At 45.9% G+C, this 18684-nt stretch overlaps 2 protein-coding genes across 2 annotated transcripts in view; one reads left to right on the top strand and one right to left on the bottom strand.

The window, feature by feature from the left end:
* Positions 1-5165: 5165 nt before the first annotated feature.
* Positions 5166-16031, top strand: LOC131890657 (protein hairless-like). Its single transcript, XM_059240052.1, has 4 exons — positions 5166-7265; positions 9003-9206; positions 13648-15474; positions 15580-16031. Exons 1-4 carry the CDS (start codon positions 6548-6550, stop codon positions 15612-15614), a joined length of 2784 nt encoding a protein of 927 aa, XP_059096035.1. The 5' UTR covers positions 5166-6547; the 3' UTR covers positions 15615-16031.
* A 70-nt stretch (positions 16032-16101) lies between these two features.
* Positions 16102-18684, bottom strand: part of LOC131890662 (uncharacterized) — a gene marked incomplete in the record, with an annotated part of 8776 nt that continues 6193 nt past the window's right edge. Inside the window, 1 exon segment of the mRNA XM_059240059.1 lies at positions 16102-16378. Coding sequence (XP_059096042.1) covers positions 16145-16378 — 234 coding nt within the window.

Raw genomic sequence — 18684 nt, forward strand, 5'->3', positions numbered from 1 at the left:
AATGTCCGTTAGTGCGAGCACTTGAACGAAATTCCCAGCTTTTATCACATAACAACATATCCCCCTTGGTCCAATGGGAGTGAAACCGACTGAGTTTGAAAGAGAAAGAGAGTGAGTACAGAATGGTGTACGTACGCACCGCACCGTATTTCAACGCCCCATCCTTACTGTACTGTGCTAGGCTGTAATATGTATGGAAAAGTATGGACAGACTTGGAGGGTACGAACGATAAGGAGAGCACTGAGCACTTCAGGGCAAAAAGCCATGATGGAGTCCATGGGGGACGGGAAAAACGGTTCCTTCACCACACAGGGAACAAGGATAGAATTCAAACTTTAGAATAGGATAGGCTCTATACTTCTAAGTTCTTGAGGCTGTTGTGTTTTGGGGACGGAGCTAACACTCAATGTCCAGTTATAACTTTTTTTCAATTATACTTTTCGCCTTTTTTCGCACACATTCGATAATGCAACTTAAATGAGTGCCCAATTGAAGGCACGCTCTTGAGATTCAATTGATTAAGTTGTCAGATCTATGTAAATAATTCAAGCAAACTAATCATTTTCCACAATTTTCCTCTAGTTGAGACAAACTAACTACAAGTGCAAAAAGAGCAATTTCAATCAAACTCAGGAAGGGATGTTATTGGCACATCTAACTCTTTAGAAAGGACGACAGAAACAACATGATAGAATCTTCATCCTTTGGCTAACCGTTGTTGTCATCTCTATGAGAAATTTGTGCTCTTCCATTCACAAGTACGAGATTCTACAAACATCAGTTGGCCGGAGGTCGTTGAGAGGGCGAGAATTCTCTTGCTGTTACAAATCTATGTGTCTCATAGGTTAGATAACTAATTACATGAAGAAGGATAAATAAGGAATAAAAATCAAAGACGTCATCTTTCATAAGCCTAGATTTTTTTCATTTCCTTCATTCTCGCTTCAAATGATCATCTCTCAAAATCCCCGAACTAGCTCAGGGGAAAATATTGATGAATGCCATTGAGTTAAAAGTCTATCCCTGTTCAGATCCTGCTTCCCATTGGCCGTTGTTTCCCTCCAGATGGCATCGTGTGAATTTTCTCGATGAGAGCTCTAACGGAAATATCGACCTCGCTCGCAAGACTGCCTAACCGTTCCAAACGTCAGGACATGTCGACTCTCCATGTGTACATAGTGTACGTGCATGCCCAGAATATGCGTAAAACATCATTTTTTTTTAAATCGCAAACATCATTCATCCTTTAAGTCATTGAAATGGCCTATAGGGATTCTGGTGTTATTGTGCTCGGTTGGAAAGGGGAAAAGGACGTTAAGAATTCCTTCATCGGTTTAGATGGCTCGTCCCACTACCCTAGCACTTAATAAAACCAACATGACGTCAATTTGATTCATTAGTAGACACACTCAGACCCAGTGAGAGCTTTTAAACTCTCAAAGAAAATTGACTGAGGAAAAAAGCACATGGGCAAAAATTTCGAGGGGGCTTCTCAAAGAGAAACATTTGAGCACCAACGGTTTCACATCTGCCGGATTTAAATGGACTCCAAAGAGTTTACAACCGAGATGAACTCACACTTCATTCATTTTGAATCAAAGGAAAGAGGATTGTCCGCAAGATCTGTCATTTTTGTGCGTCCAGTAAGAGGTTTCCAGTAAGAAGTAAGCATAATTTAACAGGAACTTTAATGAACATGTTCGGTAGCGTTTGGTTGTTTTGGTTCACTATGTCGGGCTTTGGTTTTCGGAGAGGAAGCAGGGACACGCCACAATACAAGGTGTTGTTTCTCCCATAGTCCATCATTTTTCCCAACATGGTAGCGATTGAACGGTCATGCTTCGAAAACCCTAGTCTCCCACACTACCGAATAAATATCATTTTAATAAGAGGGGGTTTAAACATGTTCTGTCACACCCTGTGTAACATCCTGTTTGTTCAAATGTAGCCATTCATAACGTGGATTGAAAGAGCAATTTTTGTTACCCTCAACTTCCAGGAACTGACCGTGGGCACGAGGTCTAAAGGAGCCCCTTGACAGTCGTCGCGTCAAATAAAACGTAATTGTTCAGTAGATACATGGAAATATTTCTGGGGATTTGAATTGAATGTCAAAGGTGTGGAATGGGTAGACGGATCCTTATCGATCCTTTATCACCAGCAGTGTCGAGCCGGTGTCATCATAACCAATCAATCTTGAAAATCCTTGCCACTATAACGTGAAAATGATTAGAGCGGGTTTGGCTTGCCAATGTTGAGTCATAAACATCCATGGTTCCTTTTTCCAAATGCGAAAGGAGTCACTCAGACGAAAATCGAGTTGCCATTTTGAGACATTATTACTATTATTCCAACAAATCTCCATGGCTGGCCAGTTCTTCCTCCCCAGCAGCTGTTTCCTGTCCAAGGAGATTGTTGGCTGGTTGGAGAGTTGAGAATTTGGAGATGGTGAACAACGAAGAGTTCTCAGCCAATTCACTCAAGCGATTGTCGGATTCTTCATTGGTACAAAATTCCTCATGGTAAGACAAAGAGATTGGCTCATCACGGCCATCATCATGTTGCATTGTCGTTTCCAAATCAGCTATCCACAATTAGTTCTTTTTTTCGTTATAATTTTTGTCCTTCGCTTTTTTTAGTTAGAAGTAAACAGTCTTTTATACTATATTTTCAATTAAGCGAAGGTAAGCTAGCACTAGAACCAAATGGAGCCATTGGCAGCCAAATATCAGAAGATCATGAATATCAATGGGCGACTTCCACGACTCCAGATTCCTTCCCACCCATTCAATTTACATAAAGGCAAAACTTTTTTCTTAGGGGGCGCAAGTTGATTCTCCGTCCGAAAGCCAGCTGTCTCCACCCAAAAGCCCCTTTTTAAATTGGTTCCTCATTGAGGCTCTCTCCCCAACCCTGGGGTCGCGAGCCAAAACTCTCACCTGCCTGGGATTTCGTATTGAGCAGCTTCACTCATCCGCCTTCCTCACCTGGATGGGCTCCATCCCGTTCGACGTCCTGGTTCCGATCATTGGCCGTTGAGAACAGCTGCTCTTGGGTCTATTTTCAGATTCCCATTCGAACTTTCAGACTCCCAAGCCTCAGCGGGCATCCTGTGTTCGAGGGTTGAAAAAATGCGCGGCACCGTTTTGAAACTGGCTCGTAGCCCCTCGCCCTTCCATCTGACAAAAGACTGGAAGCGGGAAGGGGATTTAAAGGTCCTGTGGTGACTAAAAAGCCCGTTCTCGAACTCAAGTAGCGACTCTAATTCAACATATACTATCCCAAGAATATGCTACAATAACCTTTCCGGCTGTGTCCCTCAATTTCCCTTCCAGAAGGCCGTTTTCTGCCACCCAAAAGGCAGTTGAGCGTCAGAAAAAATTCAAATCTTGCTAGTCTCTCCGGTTTTCCCACGGGTTCCCACGTCTGCGTTGGATTGTCGCCGTTTTCCGTTAAAATCTCGAGGAACTCCCAGCGACGCCGGGGCCAGGGGAACGCGGCACGCGCTCCTCTTGTTCGGCTAGAATCCTCGTCGTCGTCGTCGGGCTGAACCGTCGGGGCTTTGGAAGGCGCCATCGCTAGGGAAGTACTTGATACGGTTACTGCTGTGGATTGTGGAGAGATCCACAGTCAAAGTGGGGAGAGGAATAGAAGGGCGAGAGGGGTTCCTTCCAGCTTCCAAAAGCAGGTCTGCACTCTTCAGTCTGGAGCCGAGCTAGGGATGACCTGGAGCTGAGTGAAGGGAGCTGGGGTAATGTGTTCCCCTTCGAGTTCTAACGAACTTTGGATTCAGGAAAAATCTCCAACCGTCATTTTCTGGGCTCTCCCACTGCCTGCTCTGATGAGAACTTTTTCTCCAGCATGACATTGTACAAGAATGGCAGAGGTATTAGCATTGGTAATTTAAGGGATTGATTGAAAAGTGTGGTTCTCTCCGACTGCACCTTGTGAAAGTTGCACTAAAGCCTACATACAATCTGAGATCCAATTTGAAGATCTATGTGAAAAGAAAGATTTCGGGAAATCTTCCCAAGCGACATGCATAATAAACCACAAGTTCCCTTCGATTTTTTCCCGTAGCTTTGATCGGTAACCAAAAATCTTTCCGTGAGAAATCTCTAATTGCCAGCTCTATTGATGTCTTTCGGGCCGTTCACATCCATCCATGTACTTTTCTTGGAGAATTTTCCCAGTTGGTAAGTTGTTTTTCTCAAGAGCTCACCACCCTTAGCTATCTAAATCTTTTGACGAGCGAGAACCAACCATCATCCCTCTTGAAACCATGGCTATCAAATATTCTTCAGAAATCCACCCAAGAAGCCAGCAAGCTGTCCGTGCTCTGAACCTCCAAAGCCACTCGGGGTTCATGCACCTTTGAGGTACGTACACCATAAGAGTTAAGGTGCCCACTCTAGGAGGGTAGGGACTAGGTAGTAGTAGGTACCGCTGGTACGTCTATTCAGTGATAAGTTGCTTGCGGCCATTTCATTTGGCCTCTTGGCGAGTGGTTTTGTTCCCTTGTCCGCTGATCTTGGGAAGAAAGCGAACTCGCTGGGAAGATTCTCTTGGTTGTGAGAGACACCTCAGCTCAGATCATCATGACATGGGCTAGTTGAGGAGAGGTGCTTCTCCAACCACCACCACCACCACCACCACCACCACGACGGTGACGACGGCGACGATGTCGACCAAAGCTACCAATTGTGGTACTAAAGACACCCACGGCACCCAGGGCTTACTGGATCCTCGATCCGATCGACCATTTCAACCCAAGTGGGCGCTCGAGCAACCATTCTTCTTGGAAGAATCATCCAACCTAGGAGTACCTATTTCCTCAGTCCTCGCAAGCATCCTGCGCAAAGTCATCAAGCATCTGTAGCAGAAGCGCTACTACTACTGCCACTGCGTTAACTACTGTACTCGGCTGTCCATCTCGTACGTAGTTGCTTCTCCTTCACACAATTCTAACTCGATCATCAACGGTCGCCAGGCGATTTTAGCATTTCTTTCTCCTCTCCGTTTCTTTGAAAAACGGCCGTTGAATTCTTACTTGCTCCTCGTATTGTGCTTCAAAGCATGGAGTAAGTAGTTGGCGAACGAACCAACGAACGAACGAACGAACGAGCGAACGAGCGAACCAGCAGTTCTGTCATGCCTACTTCAACTGGATCGAGTCGAAAGAGACAGAGTGAGAGTGAGAGAGGAGAAAGAGAGAGAACTGTACCAAGTAGGAGGAACGATCGAGCGAGGGAACGAAGGAAAGAACGTAAAATGAGTGCAGCTGCTTCCCAAAATTCTTCAGTTGCTCGATGGATGGATCACCACCACCCTCCGTCGAAGTTGAGTTCCTCCCGTTCCTCCTTTTGAGGGTCACAAAGTGAGTGAGCGCCCGTACTGCTCGAACGAGGAGACGTGTTGTTGGCCGAACCCACCACGCTCCTCGGATTCCCAAAGCCGGCTGAGACCGAATGGAATAACAACACTCGCACCATAACCACCACCACCACCACCACCAATATCGCTGCGAATCCGAGCGCAGAGCACACCACCAATTCGAGAACAGCAGTCGCATATCGGTTCACCTTTGGGTAACTTCATGAGACTACTATCCGCTCCAGAGAGAGGGTGAGAGAACAACCCAATGAGTGTTGTGAACCATTATTACGTGAACTGAAGACTCTCTGGAATCGGTAGTTCGGTTCGGTTCCGAGTGAGCCCCAAGACCACAACCAACCGCAAGAAAAAGACGTCCAAAAGACGTCCAAGTCAGTGAAAGAGTGAAGAAGCTAGTTGTTTTCAGGTGGTGGTGTGTTCTAGTAGCCACTCACTTCAGTCTTGGAAAGAGGCACCGCTCAGGTTAAGCAGAGCACAAGATTTTTGCTTGGGATGGTGGAAAATCACCACTACTGAGAGTCGTGGTTATGTGAGTGTGTGAGGCACGAGTCCACAAGTCCTCAAAGCACTCTTCTGGAAGCTGAAGGAGAAGAACAAGAACAAGAAGAAGAAGGAGAAGAAAAAAAAAACAAGCCACCGATCTTCATCAGTGTCGCTCGGACCATCTTCCAGAGTAAAGAACCAAGTGCTGCTGGTGATGGTCGAAGAAATCTTGGAACAAGCCTTTGATGCCGTGTCACGGAGTGAACACTCGCCATAAGAAAGTCAAGCGGGGAGCATTGTCATCATCCAGAGTGTCGTGGTCTTAGTGGTGGGTGCCTCACCAAATCGCTGCTCAGCCAAGCACTTCGAGACAAGAAGTGTGCAAGCGATTCTTCCAGCGATAAATCTCCATCCTTGATCAGTGAAGCAAAATTGCGGTGGCACCGCTCTCCAATCGGTTTCTCGCATTTCATCCCCAAAGGTTCTACTCTAACATTGAAGCGATCTGGCTAGCATGTCCGAGAAACCAGCCTCCAATTGTCACCTACTACGTCAATTAGAAACGATGAAGTAGCTTGTTATGCTCAACACTCGAGGGTCCTCCGGTTCGAACCCCAGTCCGCCCACCTCACAGTCCATGTCTCCAAACTCCTTGTCTGTGCGCACTCTATGCCCATTCTTTCAGGACAAGGATCAGACCGCCAACAGCATGATGATTCTTTTAAAGTCATGAGCTCCAGCACTGCCACCAGTCGCGATGATGGGGGTGGAGGGGGCCAGGGTGGAGGGGGTAATGGCCTGGCGAAATCTGGCCCACAGAGTCCTCCCAACCCGAGACAGCTGCTCTCTCGACTGGCTCAAGCCGAAGCGGCTGTCCGCCTTCAACAACAACAACAACAAACACCCCCAAAGCTATCGTCCCTGGGAGAGCCTTCATCGCCCTTCCCACTGAGTCAACTCGCCTCTTCACCCTTAGGGTCACCTGGTCGCGATCATATTTTGCTCAATGGGAAAAGAGTCTCATCGTCCATGACCACAATGAGTAGTTGTAGTGCCACTAGTGCCTTGGCAGCAGCCATTTCTTCGACAAAAACAAGCTCGATCACCTCTCAAGACGGAGTTTTAGTGGGTGCTCATCTGAAAACTGTTTCCACCAAAATTTCCTCGTCGATATCATCGCATGTTGTCGTTAAAGAGGAGGAGGATCGGGGTTCACCATCCTCGCTCGTTTCGCCATCATTGACAATTGATGAACGAAGTGACAAAGAGAATGAAGAGGACAGACAGAAAGGAAGTAGCAGACAAGACGGGGATAACAATAAGAAAGTGCAAAATAATAATACATCCTCTTACGCACCGGGGGGAGGTCGATTAAAATTCTACAAAGGTAAGTGCTCAAACAACCTCTTGTTGCGTTCGTTCTCTCTCTCTCGCTCTTTTTTTGAACGCCACGAGGACATGCTATATTATTAATGGCATTTGAATTAACAGCCGATAGTCAGGATGGCCCTGTGTTCCCTTGATGACACCCTTGTTCCTTTCCAATTTCGACATTCATTCAAAAAGGTTATTTGGTAGCCTTTAACAAAATTGGCCTTTCCAAGGGGTTCTTTAAATACCATGGAAAAATCGGTATCGCCTGTGAGTTCTTTTTCCAATCGATCACCTGCCTTTATTCCAAGCTGATCACTTCGTCTCAGAATGTGCACAAGGTGCAATTCGAATCTTGTATCTAAAGCTGAATTTGCTGACGTCAAACGATTGGATTGCAACTTAAGACACATTAAAGCACGGACATATCATGGCCATAATGGTGCTAGACCTAGTCTTGCCCATGTTACCTCCACGTTAGGGCAAGCATGGGATGTTGTTGGCTAATCTTTAGACTAAAGAAAGGCCTTTGTTTCCGGGTCCAGGAATGCTTTGTCCATAATGTGTGTATCTCTCCCCTTTGCGCTTCAACGGTTTCACCCCTGTGCCCTCGATTTTTCAAGATAATTTTGTTCACGAGATTGCATTTTGCATAATTTCGTCCACTCCACGAGGCTCCGTTGAAATCCATGGTTTTAAATCAGTCAGTAAAACCGCATCGTATAGATTGAGGTAGAGTTCAATTGAGCGCTCATGTCATAGCCCATTAGCGTTGTAGGAACTGGGTGTAGGAATATTCCCAGGCGCCACCAATTTATATTTTCCCATCCTAATTGTATCGTGGGTTGAAACTGGCTCATTTTCCCTCGATCGTCAGATTCCTCGTCTGGTTGGGTAGCAACTTCAAAGAGCACCCATGACTTTTTCCCTTGGCCTTTGACTTGTCGAAAGGTTTCTTCTTCTCCTCCTACTTCTTGTTCTTCTTCGTACGGCTGATAGTTTGCTCAATATCAAGGTATTTCTCCCCGTTCCTCTCCAATATAAACCTTCAGTAGATATTCATTACCTTTTTTCCAAACTCGGACCTGTAAATGTTCATGACTTCAATTCGGCCTTGATCAAATTGATCAGTGTTCCTTCAATGCGTGATCAGAGTTGATATGAATTATGGTTCACCGGCATGTTTTATGGGAGCGTCAATAACAAGAAGAAGCATTGTAAATGTAGTTGCGGATTTGTTTTTCCCATGGCGTCATTGATTTTCTCACGACGGTTCAGCCTCTCCTGCTTCTTGTTCTCCTGCAAACTTCTCAGACTCTGTCGAGAAAGAACGAAGGCTCTCCTAACTTGCACAAATAAGTCTATTTTATTCCGAGGGGCTTGAAAAGAGGCTCTCCTCCTCCTCCTTCTCTTTCTCCCCTTTCTAAAAGTTCCAAAGTAGTGCGAGAAAGACGATCAAGAGATTGACAGGGTCTGCGAAAAGTTTTCGGGGGGGGGGTAAACCAGTCTCTTGGGGCGGAAGGTGAAAATTTGAACTCTTTCTCCCTTGCGATTGGGCATTCATTCATTCTCACCAACATTCCCCTACAAGGCAAGACCTCTACAATAATTTAGCCAAATGTGTCATATAGAAGGTTCAATCCATGTCCAAAGACCTTTTTCGCACAACTAGGACGGACGGACGGACGAACGGACGGAAAATGAAGCCATTGTTGTGCACTAAATCAAACTCTCCTTGTCTCTTTGTTTCTAGATGGTCGGTGCCTGTTAGAGTTGTCTCATCGATCCAATGGCGATCAAAGTGAAATGTGGGCACCCGTCACGAAGAAAGTGTTTTGGCCTCCAACCAGTGCATCCGTCGGTGGATCCAATCCTCCCAGTAGTTTGCCTCCTACTACTACCACGCCCATCCCGTCCTCCACCCTAGTCAAGTCGGAGAATGGATCTGCATTGAGTGGTGAGTATCTGGGACAAGAGGAACAACAACAACTGTGCACACATACATGTGTATGGATCAAGATCACCAAATCCAGTTAGTCTCTGTGTACCTACGTACGGAGAGAGAGAGAGATAAACAGCGGGAATTGAAGGAGTAGTTTGTTGCAATGTGGAGTGCATTCAGGAATTTTCATTTGTTTGTGATTCCGTTGTATCTTAAGTGACGTTGGCGACTCGCGTCCGTTAGCTTTTGATCAATGCCCATTCATTATCAGGATTCTTTTTTGTGTGTGCTGAATGTTTTCTCTCTTCTCTTCTTTCGCCTCCCCATTCTGCTGACCGAGTTCACAATATGGAGTAAGCAAACAATGCCATCTTGAGGTTGAGGTTTAAAATGAGAAGATTTCAACTTCCTTTGGGGTTTAACGACATCCTAATTCTCGAGAAGTCGTGATATGATTCGGGGTCTATGAAAGACTGCTCCTTTTTTTTTCTTCCCAAAATCACAGCTCCAGTTTGCACCGAGATCATGATCACAATCCCAAACTTGTGCCTCAAGATTGTGTACAATGTGGTTTTCGAGGAGCTTCTTCTGCCCTCCGATCTCTCTCAATTCAGGCTTGTTCAGTTTGTCGGTCGGTCGGTCGGTCTCTCTCACTCTCTCTGTCTCTCTTTCTATCTTTCTCTCTCTCTCTCTCGTTGTGGTGAAATGAAAAATTGTCAGTTAGATAAACAAAAGTGTACAGACTTCTAGACTGGCGCCAGCAAAGTCAAAAATAGCTCTTATCCATGACTAAACATCAATGGGTTGCTGGCTAAAAAAAGAATCCAAAGAGTGCCTTCTTTTGAAGTCATTGAGAGCAACAACGCTCAAGCCCTAAATTGGTTCACCTCCGTGGAAATTCCAACCAGGTTGGATGGTGTGTTGTGATTTTGAGCTTCATCGGTGCCATAAGCCCATGTTTCAATCGTCATTCACGAGTTCTTACCTGGCAGGTGATAACCCGGGCTCCGGCTCACTTCTGTTGATGAAGACAGAGATTTGGGAGTCCTTCACAGACTTCTTGGACATTTATGATGCCATTCGCCGGATGGATATTCATGAAAGCTACACCATTTGGCACCACTCATCTCATCTTCCCGCCAGATCAAAGTCAGTGCAGTAATAGTAGTAGCGCAAGAAAATGCCACATTGGCTTGTCTGACCCCCTAGTGGTGACACGAGCACCCACCAAGATCGAACTTGGATCCATACAAGAAGTCCATGAGGGCTCTTGGCTGGTCTAGTTCTATCGACACCACTTGTAACGAGTCACTTTTCTCTCCTCTCTCTCTCTCTCTTTCTCTCTCCTTTTTCTTTTGCCATCCATGAGGTTTTGGAAGACCAAGAAGAAGTTGCTTCCCCTGATTTTGGTGATAGCATTAGCTTAGGTGGTTTGCTTGGCGCGTGCCTAGAGCACACACCACGCTATAAACCAAGAGAGCTGGAGTCGAACGACCACGACGAGATTCATACAGGAACCTACAGAGAACGAACCAAGCAGACTCTTGACTCACTGGCCACCAAACACAAAAATCCCGGTCTTGCTCACCCGACGAGCTCTTATCTGCAGCTAAACCCAGCACCTAAGCTAAACTCATGATACTCGAACCTACCACCACTACTTCTTCTACTACTTCGATTACTAGGCACACCAGCCACACCAGTTTTTTTTTGCCTTGTAAAACTTATGAATGACGATGAATGACCGGAGGCCATGGAGCTATGTAGCTTTGGTCGCTCAAATTCCTGACTCTGGGAAAATGATGCCAACTTGGCTCATTTTCCACTCGCTGAATCTTGCTTGGAACCGAACTTGGAACTAGGAAGAGGCTCTCGATGGGAAATCGGTTCTCTGAGCCATTCATGGACACTTCCAGTGTGGCTGGTTCCTGGTTCAGAGGTAGGGGCGAGTCTGTGGGTAAGGTAAAGGCTTTTAGGACTCACTTAAGAATTCAAGCCCAAGCTTTTGTCTCGTTCTCTGTGGCATGCTCTCAGAAATAAATGAGCTTGGGTTGTGTGAGATTTTGAGCGGTTTCTGAACGAGCTGCCTGGCTGAAGGCGGAGCAGATCTGCCTCTTTCCCATTCGTGGGTTGAGATCTAAAATAGGGTGCTGCCAGAATGGAGAGATAGGTGCTGGATGGATGATCATGATGATAATAGTAATAATAATGGAAGTAATAATGGATGGACGGGGGCCCGGTTTTGGTGGTTTGTGGTCAACAACCCACCCAAGCCAGCAAGAAGCTTGTGCCGGCCCTGATTACCACCATTCATATCAATGCACCCGATTTCCAGCAGCAATTGAATCCGAGGAAATATGCCGAGTGTGAAGCTTTTTGTGTCGATCTCAAATGCCGAGATTGGGATCGGGTTTCGGAGTGATTTGAGAATTTAGGGTGAACTGACCAGCGTTGATTGGAATCAAATGGTTCTCAGAAGGAGCTCTTAGCTCAATCAAGCTCGATATCAACCATTTGGGCTGTATTGTCGACAGAACGTGCCATTTCGTCGACCACAACCACGAAAACGGCAAGAAGGAGGCAAGAAATCTATAATGATTCCCACTCAAATTACCGACTCGCCGAGTCTGACCAATTTGTTCCTGAACAGGAACACATGTTGTGACGGGGGCCTGTTTTTATGGCTATGGATATGATTTTTGATTACATTGCCGTCAGGGCTGGTTTGCTGTTGATGGTTTTGTCGCCATAAAGTATCCGGTGTCTGTAAGCTATCTAGTCAAATTAGCAAATCGAGCATAAAATTGTCATTGTGGCAACGCGAAGAGCTTCAAACAAAGCTCGACGATCAAGAGCAAAGTCAAAGATGTGGCCTAGGCCTACTGCATCGAGTACTGCAAGCGGGTATTTTGAAAGAGACGAAGAAAAAATCTAAATCCAAGCTTAAGTCCCTCCTCTAACATTTGTCTCCTCCGATGAGTTAATGCTTGAAAAATGACTTCATACTTGAAAAAAGTCAACGAGTCGAAGATCGTTCTTGATGGTCTTTGAAGGGGAAAATATTGAAAATGGCAGGCAGCTCCACAAGCGTTGAACATCAACCACTCGCTCTGTTCACGGTAGATTATGAAGAGTCATTGTCACTCTCGGATTTTCGTTCTGCATGCTTAAGGGAGTGGATCGAAATTCCCATCCAATTCTCTCTCCCTTGACGATTGTTGGCGGTGTTGGATCTCAATACATACGTCAACTTCAAAGAGATCCAACCAACAGCAACGAACCATCAACCATTGGTATTGTCTTGGTCACTCCAATTGTTGGAGCTGTTCTTGAGCCCGCTCCAGATTTGATCTGATATCGCAACTTTGTCGCTTTTACCAGCCTTCTGAGGGGTTGTCGATGAGATCTCTTTCGACACTTTGAGATTCAATCAGATCGATACTTTTTGCGTCCCTGGAATCAGTCGTCTCTCCAATCCTTGAATTCAATCAAAGGTGATGGAGAGCTAGCTGGCCAAGTGTAATTTATTGAAATACCAAAGTGGGAAGAAGCGAATCAAGATCGTTTTATGGGATGACTTTGGACAATACTACGATTACCATGGTTATTATGATCGTGGTTTTCTTCCTAATCACACAAGTGCACCTGTTGGTGGCTTGGGATTTTGGTCGTGAGCCCATGGTAGAATTAATCTGGACGATTTTTTTGGCAGCTGAGCTCCAGATTCAGTGGCTAGTAAGACACCACGAGCGGAATGGCACCACCACAGACATCAACTACTTACACTACTACTGCTACTACTACGTACCACTAGTACTACTAGTACTACTATTACCACTACTATTGGTGCTCTTTCTGCGGTAGAGAAGAGCGTACTTCTCCAAGGATGATGATCTTTTTAACCGAAGCACCCCCGAAGTCACGGATTGGTGGGCTTTCCGCTTCATGATCAAACTTGGGAATTTTCAATCGAGCGTTCATTCCGGCCATGGTCTCCTCTCGTATTTGTGTGTGTGTATATATATATATATATATGTGTGTGTGTGTATGTTCACAGTACACACTATGTCTGAACTACGAATGTCTCTCGTAATGGTGCGTTAATATCATGGCACAAAATGAATGGTGTTTAAACGGCACCCGTTTTCCTCTTTTTTTCTCTTTCCGTATCAAGCCCATTGGAGAAAGGCCAATCAATATACTTCTGATGCATGGCAATTGGCTTTGCGAAACAGTAAACAGCAAGAACCAGCCATCAATTTCAACATGAAAGCCTAGGCACGCTTTGAGCGAGTGCGCAATTCATCACAAAAATGGCGCAATGCTGAATTAATTGATTGAATGCACAAAAGCTAGACACTAGCCTAGCAAGTGACCAATTGAGCTCCCGGCACATTAACTGTGTACTGATTATTATCCCAATATCCATTTGTGTGACCTTGTACCTTGCTTGCAGATACCACCAGTACCGTTGATGCAGCGTCGATACCTTCGCCATGGCACACCTCAGCCGCCATGCTTCATCGAGCCAAAAGTGATCCACTCCGATTGGACCTGGCCAAATTGCCAGGAGACGTTCGGAGAGATCTGAGTTTCGTCATGAAACCCCCTCCTGCAGTGCACTCGATCATGAGAAAGTTCAAGCATCTGCGGAAGAAGCACCGACGACCTTACCAGCCCATCGTCATTGGGAATCTTCTGATGAAGATGGAGACTCAAGCTGTGATAAGCCGAGTCAAACGACGACCCTACGAAATGGATCGCATCAAGCAGGCCTCGAGGCTCGAGTCATTTGTGTCAAAGATTAACTCGCTGCCCAAGAAGAAGCCCATCTTTCAGATTCAATCTTGGGATGGCACGAAATTAGACAACAACCCAAGACCAACGCATCCCCCCTCCAAGCGGATGAACACCAATACCCATGTGGGCAATGGTCCAAACCTCATTAGTACTCATCCAACGACGGGCGTGACGCGAGTCAAAAGCGAGTTGTGTCCAGTCACCGAGACCTGCACGGCAGCCACCATGCCTTTGCCCTCGCAAACCGGCGGAGGCTCGAGGAATTCAGGTCCCAATAAGATGAAGGCTGAACAACACCGAGGGTCTTTGGGCAAGGTTCCCCACATGTCCCCGTACCTGCCGGGCAGTCAGAAGATGATGCCAATCACAGCCATTCCGGCCCGAATCAAGTCAGAGGTGGGACCCCAATCCATCATCAGCTCCAGTCATGTCATGCCGGACATGCATCGAATCAAGATGGAAATTAGCGGCAACCCCGGATCGGGCTTACTTAATCGATCGCTCCCCAACATGTCAGTGTCCCATTCCATGTCTCCCGGGTTGGATCCTCGAGAGCCGAGTTTCATTTCTCCCAGGAAGAGGCTTCTCCATCACAGTTTCGACGTGGGCAAGAATGGCAGCTCCCCGGCCAAGAAGCATAGACTGAGCACAGACTCGAGGGGAAGTGCCGGCAGTAGCGACGGGACTAGTTCGCCACATGTTCCCATTCGCAATGCCTGTCAGTCCCCTCGAGCGTCATCCGGCTCACCTTTCAACCTGCCGGCCTTGGCCGCGTCTCCGCCCCGTGCTCCGGTGGGAAAATCCAATAGTTTCAGTATTGATTCGATCATGAATAAAGGTGACCAAGAGAACCGTCTCGTACGACCACGGCCAATTCCGGCCAGTCCCGCTCGCGTGAGTGACATCAAGCGAGACATGGACATGGAGAGCAATTCTTCGAGGTCCCCAACGCCAGCCTCTTCTGTGATGAGTGGGATGCGAGCCTCGCCTGTCAGAACGCGATCTCCCCCCAATGTGCAATTATCGACCTATGCCGCACGTTCTGGCGCCGAGGTTCCGTACATTGATCCGTACGTGGCTCACTTGGCCGGAGTAGCGGCAGACCCGAGGCTGGGCCTGAACCACGCCAACTCGAACCTACGCGTTCCGTACTCATTGGGGTCGATGATGAATCCCCTGTTTCACCAGCAGATGTTAGCCAATAATGCCGTGTCCTCTCTGGCCGCATCTCAGCTGGCGGCTGTGAGCGGGCTTTGGACTCCCCCCGTGGTCACGTCCTCGGTGGCTAACCTGGGCATGGGCAATCCAACCAGTCAGGCATCTCCATTACCCTCACATTTGATCTCAACCCCCAAGACGATGCACGGATCCATGATGGGCGGAGACCGTGTTCTGGGCAGTGGCAATAGTTGGTCCACCCCTCAATATCGGGGTGCTCCCCGGGTTGCCACACCAGAGAGACCCATCGATGTTAGTTCTACAGGTAAAGATCACTTGATCGCATTGCAACTACTTCGGCAATAGCAGTCGCAGTCGCAACGACCGCCCCATTTTTGGAATCAGATGCTGATCCACACTTTCATTCCAGACGATGTTCCATTGGACTTGTGCACCAAGCGATGATCCTCAATCTCATTACATATCGGCATACGCTTACCTCTCCGTTGATCTCAGAGACTGTCCCGCGATGGTTGGAATCGTCTCAGTCTCATAACGAAGCACCCCTCAAATGAGATCTCAAATCCAACTTGCCTTCAAGTAACCAACCACCGTGGCGGGGACCAATTCAGATTCGATGCTCCGTTTGGTTGCCAATCATTTCTTCACGAACCGTATCCACGTTTTAGGCACACGACGTTATTCTAGTGGATATGATGAACTTTACACACATCGTTCCTTCTTTCTCTCTGTCCCCTTCTATTTTAATTGGCCTTATTCAGCATTGAGGGCCAATTTTGTGATATCAGATGATTAAGGTCTTATTTCCACGTGCCTACCAACGCTCTTTCAGAGAAAATATAAACCATCCTGAACATTGCACACTCATCGGTTTTGTTTCAGCGAAACACGCATTTGGCTTAGAGGTTCAAGAAAAGTGACCAATTGGGAGTGTGAGCAATCATCATAATCATGTTTCTTTATTCGTTTTCGCACTACGTTGCCATACTGAATTTGCGACGATCTTTCGTCATGTTTTGTTTGTTCTTCTTCTTGATGTACTTGTCCAGGGTACCACGCTTTTTGAGCTCCTCATATTGCGACACGAGATCTTCGTTCTTCATCAAACTCTTCGACTTAAAGACCTTCTTTTGGCCTTCATTGTTCACGCTTGGGGCTCGTACCTTGCTTTGAGAATCGAGCTTTTGGCGCTCGCGGACTTGGTTATCCTGTGGATTAAATATGGAACCCATAATTACAACAAGGGTCAAGAGTGAGCAATTGAAAACATGGGACACTGCTTTATTGTCTTTTTTACAGGGTTAGGTGGGGAAAAAAAGAAATCAAAGTTTGATCGTCCTGTCTTCGATTAGTCAATTTTGGGGCCCAAGAGCAAGAAAAACGATCCGAGGCAAAGCAATAATCGTTAAACCGCAATATGCCCAATTTATATATATTCTTTTCTAACATTCTCAAAATGAAACTTCTAAACAACGCTACTAATGATGTCTAGAATTTCACGTCAATTTGGACCGAATTTTTCGAAACACTTCAAACTCTGAAGTCCTATTTTATATTCATTATTCATTTGACGGCTTATCCAAAACGCTGAAGAAATGAGTAAATGTTCCAAAAGAAAGTTAAATCAATGATGAAATTGTGATTGGGTGAAAACGCGCTATCTCAAAAGACATCAAAGAAAATAGGCTTCTTTTGATTGGATATCCGGCAAAACTTGAGAGATTGAAATTTTCAGCAAAAATTACGCGATCTACGTACCCTGCTCATCTTCAGACCAATAAATGTTCCATCGGCCCGCGGAAAATATTTCAAACTTCAACAGTAAATATGAAGAATGATAATTGGATTTAAGCCATTTGTATACTTCAAAGTACACCCAACCCTGTGCTTGACTTGCACCGAAAGGCAAGGTCTCTTGATAACATTTTCTCAAGGTGTAGGAGTCCAGTTCCGTTTCAATCCAATAAGGACAATAATTAAGGAACCCGCGACAAGCGTTCTCTTCCCCTCACAATTCCTTTCCTTATTTTTCTGGTCCGTCATCCAATCATAGGCTCTCCACCAAAGCGATCCCATCAGGTCCCTTCTCATTCTGTACACTCCATAAACATACATAGGCACATTTGGACAACGCAATCTATATTTCTGAACTCGATCTCAATTAGACCCTCCGTGAGACAAACCACCCCAAAATTGTTGTCGTGACCAGTTCGTGGTTGACGGCGGATCCTCGTGAATGGCCTCCATTTGGCGGGGAGCAGCGAGACCAGATTCGCAGAATTTGCATTATTCGCTCCTTGGATTTTGCAGCGTAGCCGGCGAATGGCCGTCATGCAAAATGCATGCCAATCGAATGTGTCTCTCACATTCATAATTCATTAAGTCTCGGGAACGGGTGCAGAATTCTGTCACTTTCAAGCCCCTTTAAGTTGTCCCTGCTTGTTTGGAAAAGAATATGAGCAAACTTTGAGCAGCCTTAGGACCGCGTGGGTCCAATTTCAGAAGTTCCAAAGCTGTTCCCAATGCAGTTATTGACAACAAGAGAGAAACAGAGAGAGAGACAACTTCGGCGAACTCCACTCATTATCGTTCCTATGTGCCATATAATGACTGATGAGATTTTAATTGAGCTCTCATCATGCATCAAAGCTGGACTAGTTGAGGCTCCCCTCAAAGCTCAATTGAACGAACCAGACCGGGCCGAACGGTCATAATGCAGTAAATTCGCCTAGGCGAGTAATAACTGTTTCCCCATTTGATTGGTAATGGAACGTGGGCACGTTTGGGTTGCCCTTTCTTCGTATCATTGGTTCACTCATTTCAACAACATGGCAAATTCCTCGAAAGTGGGTGTCGTCATAATCATTCATTAGACACTGCCAATCACTGTTTGGAGGCTTTCTATTGCGTTTTTGTCTGCACTATCTCATTCGCTCTCGGGAATTACGGGTCGGGTGTTAATGGCATTTACTGATACGTGTACTTATCGAATCACCTCTTTCGGGAAGTATCTCTTCTATCCTTCTGAACAATTTACGTTGGCGCCCAAATTAGGAAAATATATTTTTGGGCCTAATTAACGATAAAATTGTCTTCAAAATCTTACCAACACTACAGTGAAAACATGCGTAACAAACAAAGCATATTGCAGTTTTGGGGTACGTTGTTACGTTGTCCAGAATACGATGCGTTTTTAGGGTCAATATTTTCATACCCAAAATGGCCAACTTCTAGCGGAAATTGTGCTAGACCAAGCAAAATTAACAAAACGAGCAGGTAATTTGTTGTGTCTTCTTGGCACGGACCCGCTTAACTTTGAGAGAATGAGAGTAATCATTATCCCCGTCATTGGGATTTTTTTCGCCCCATCCCTCCCAATACACCTAAATCCATGAAGGATTTAGGTATAGACCTCCAAGACAATGGAAAGTTCGATGAGCATATCCAGTTGAAAGTTGGTAAGGCTTTTCAAACATGTGGTTGGATATATCGCACGTTTAAGTCCAGAGATAGT

Source organism: Tigriopus californicus, chromosome 11 (genome assembly GCF_007210705.1).
Source record: "Tigriopus californicus strain San Diego chromosome 11, Tcal_SD_v2.1, whole genome shotgun sequence".
Lineage (NCBI taxonomy): Eukaryota > Metazoa > Arthropoda > Copepoda > Harpacticoida > Harpacticidae > Tigriopus > Tigriopus californicus.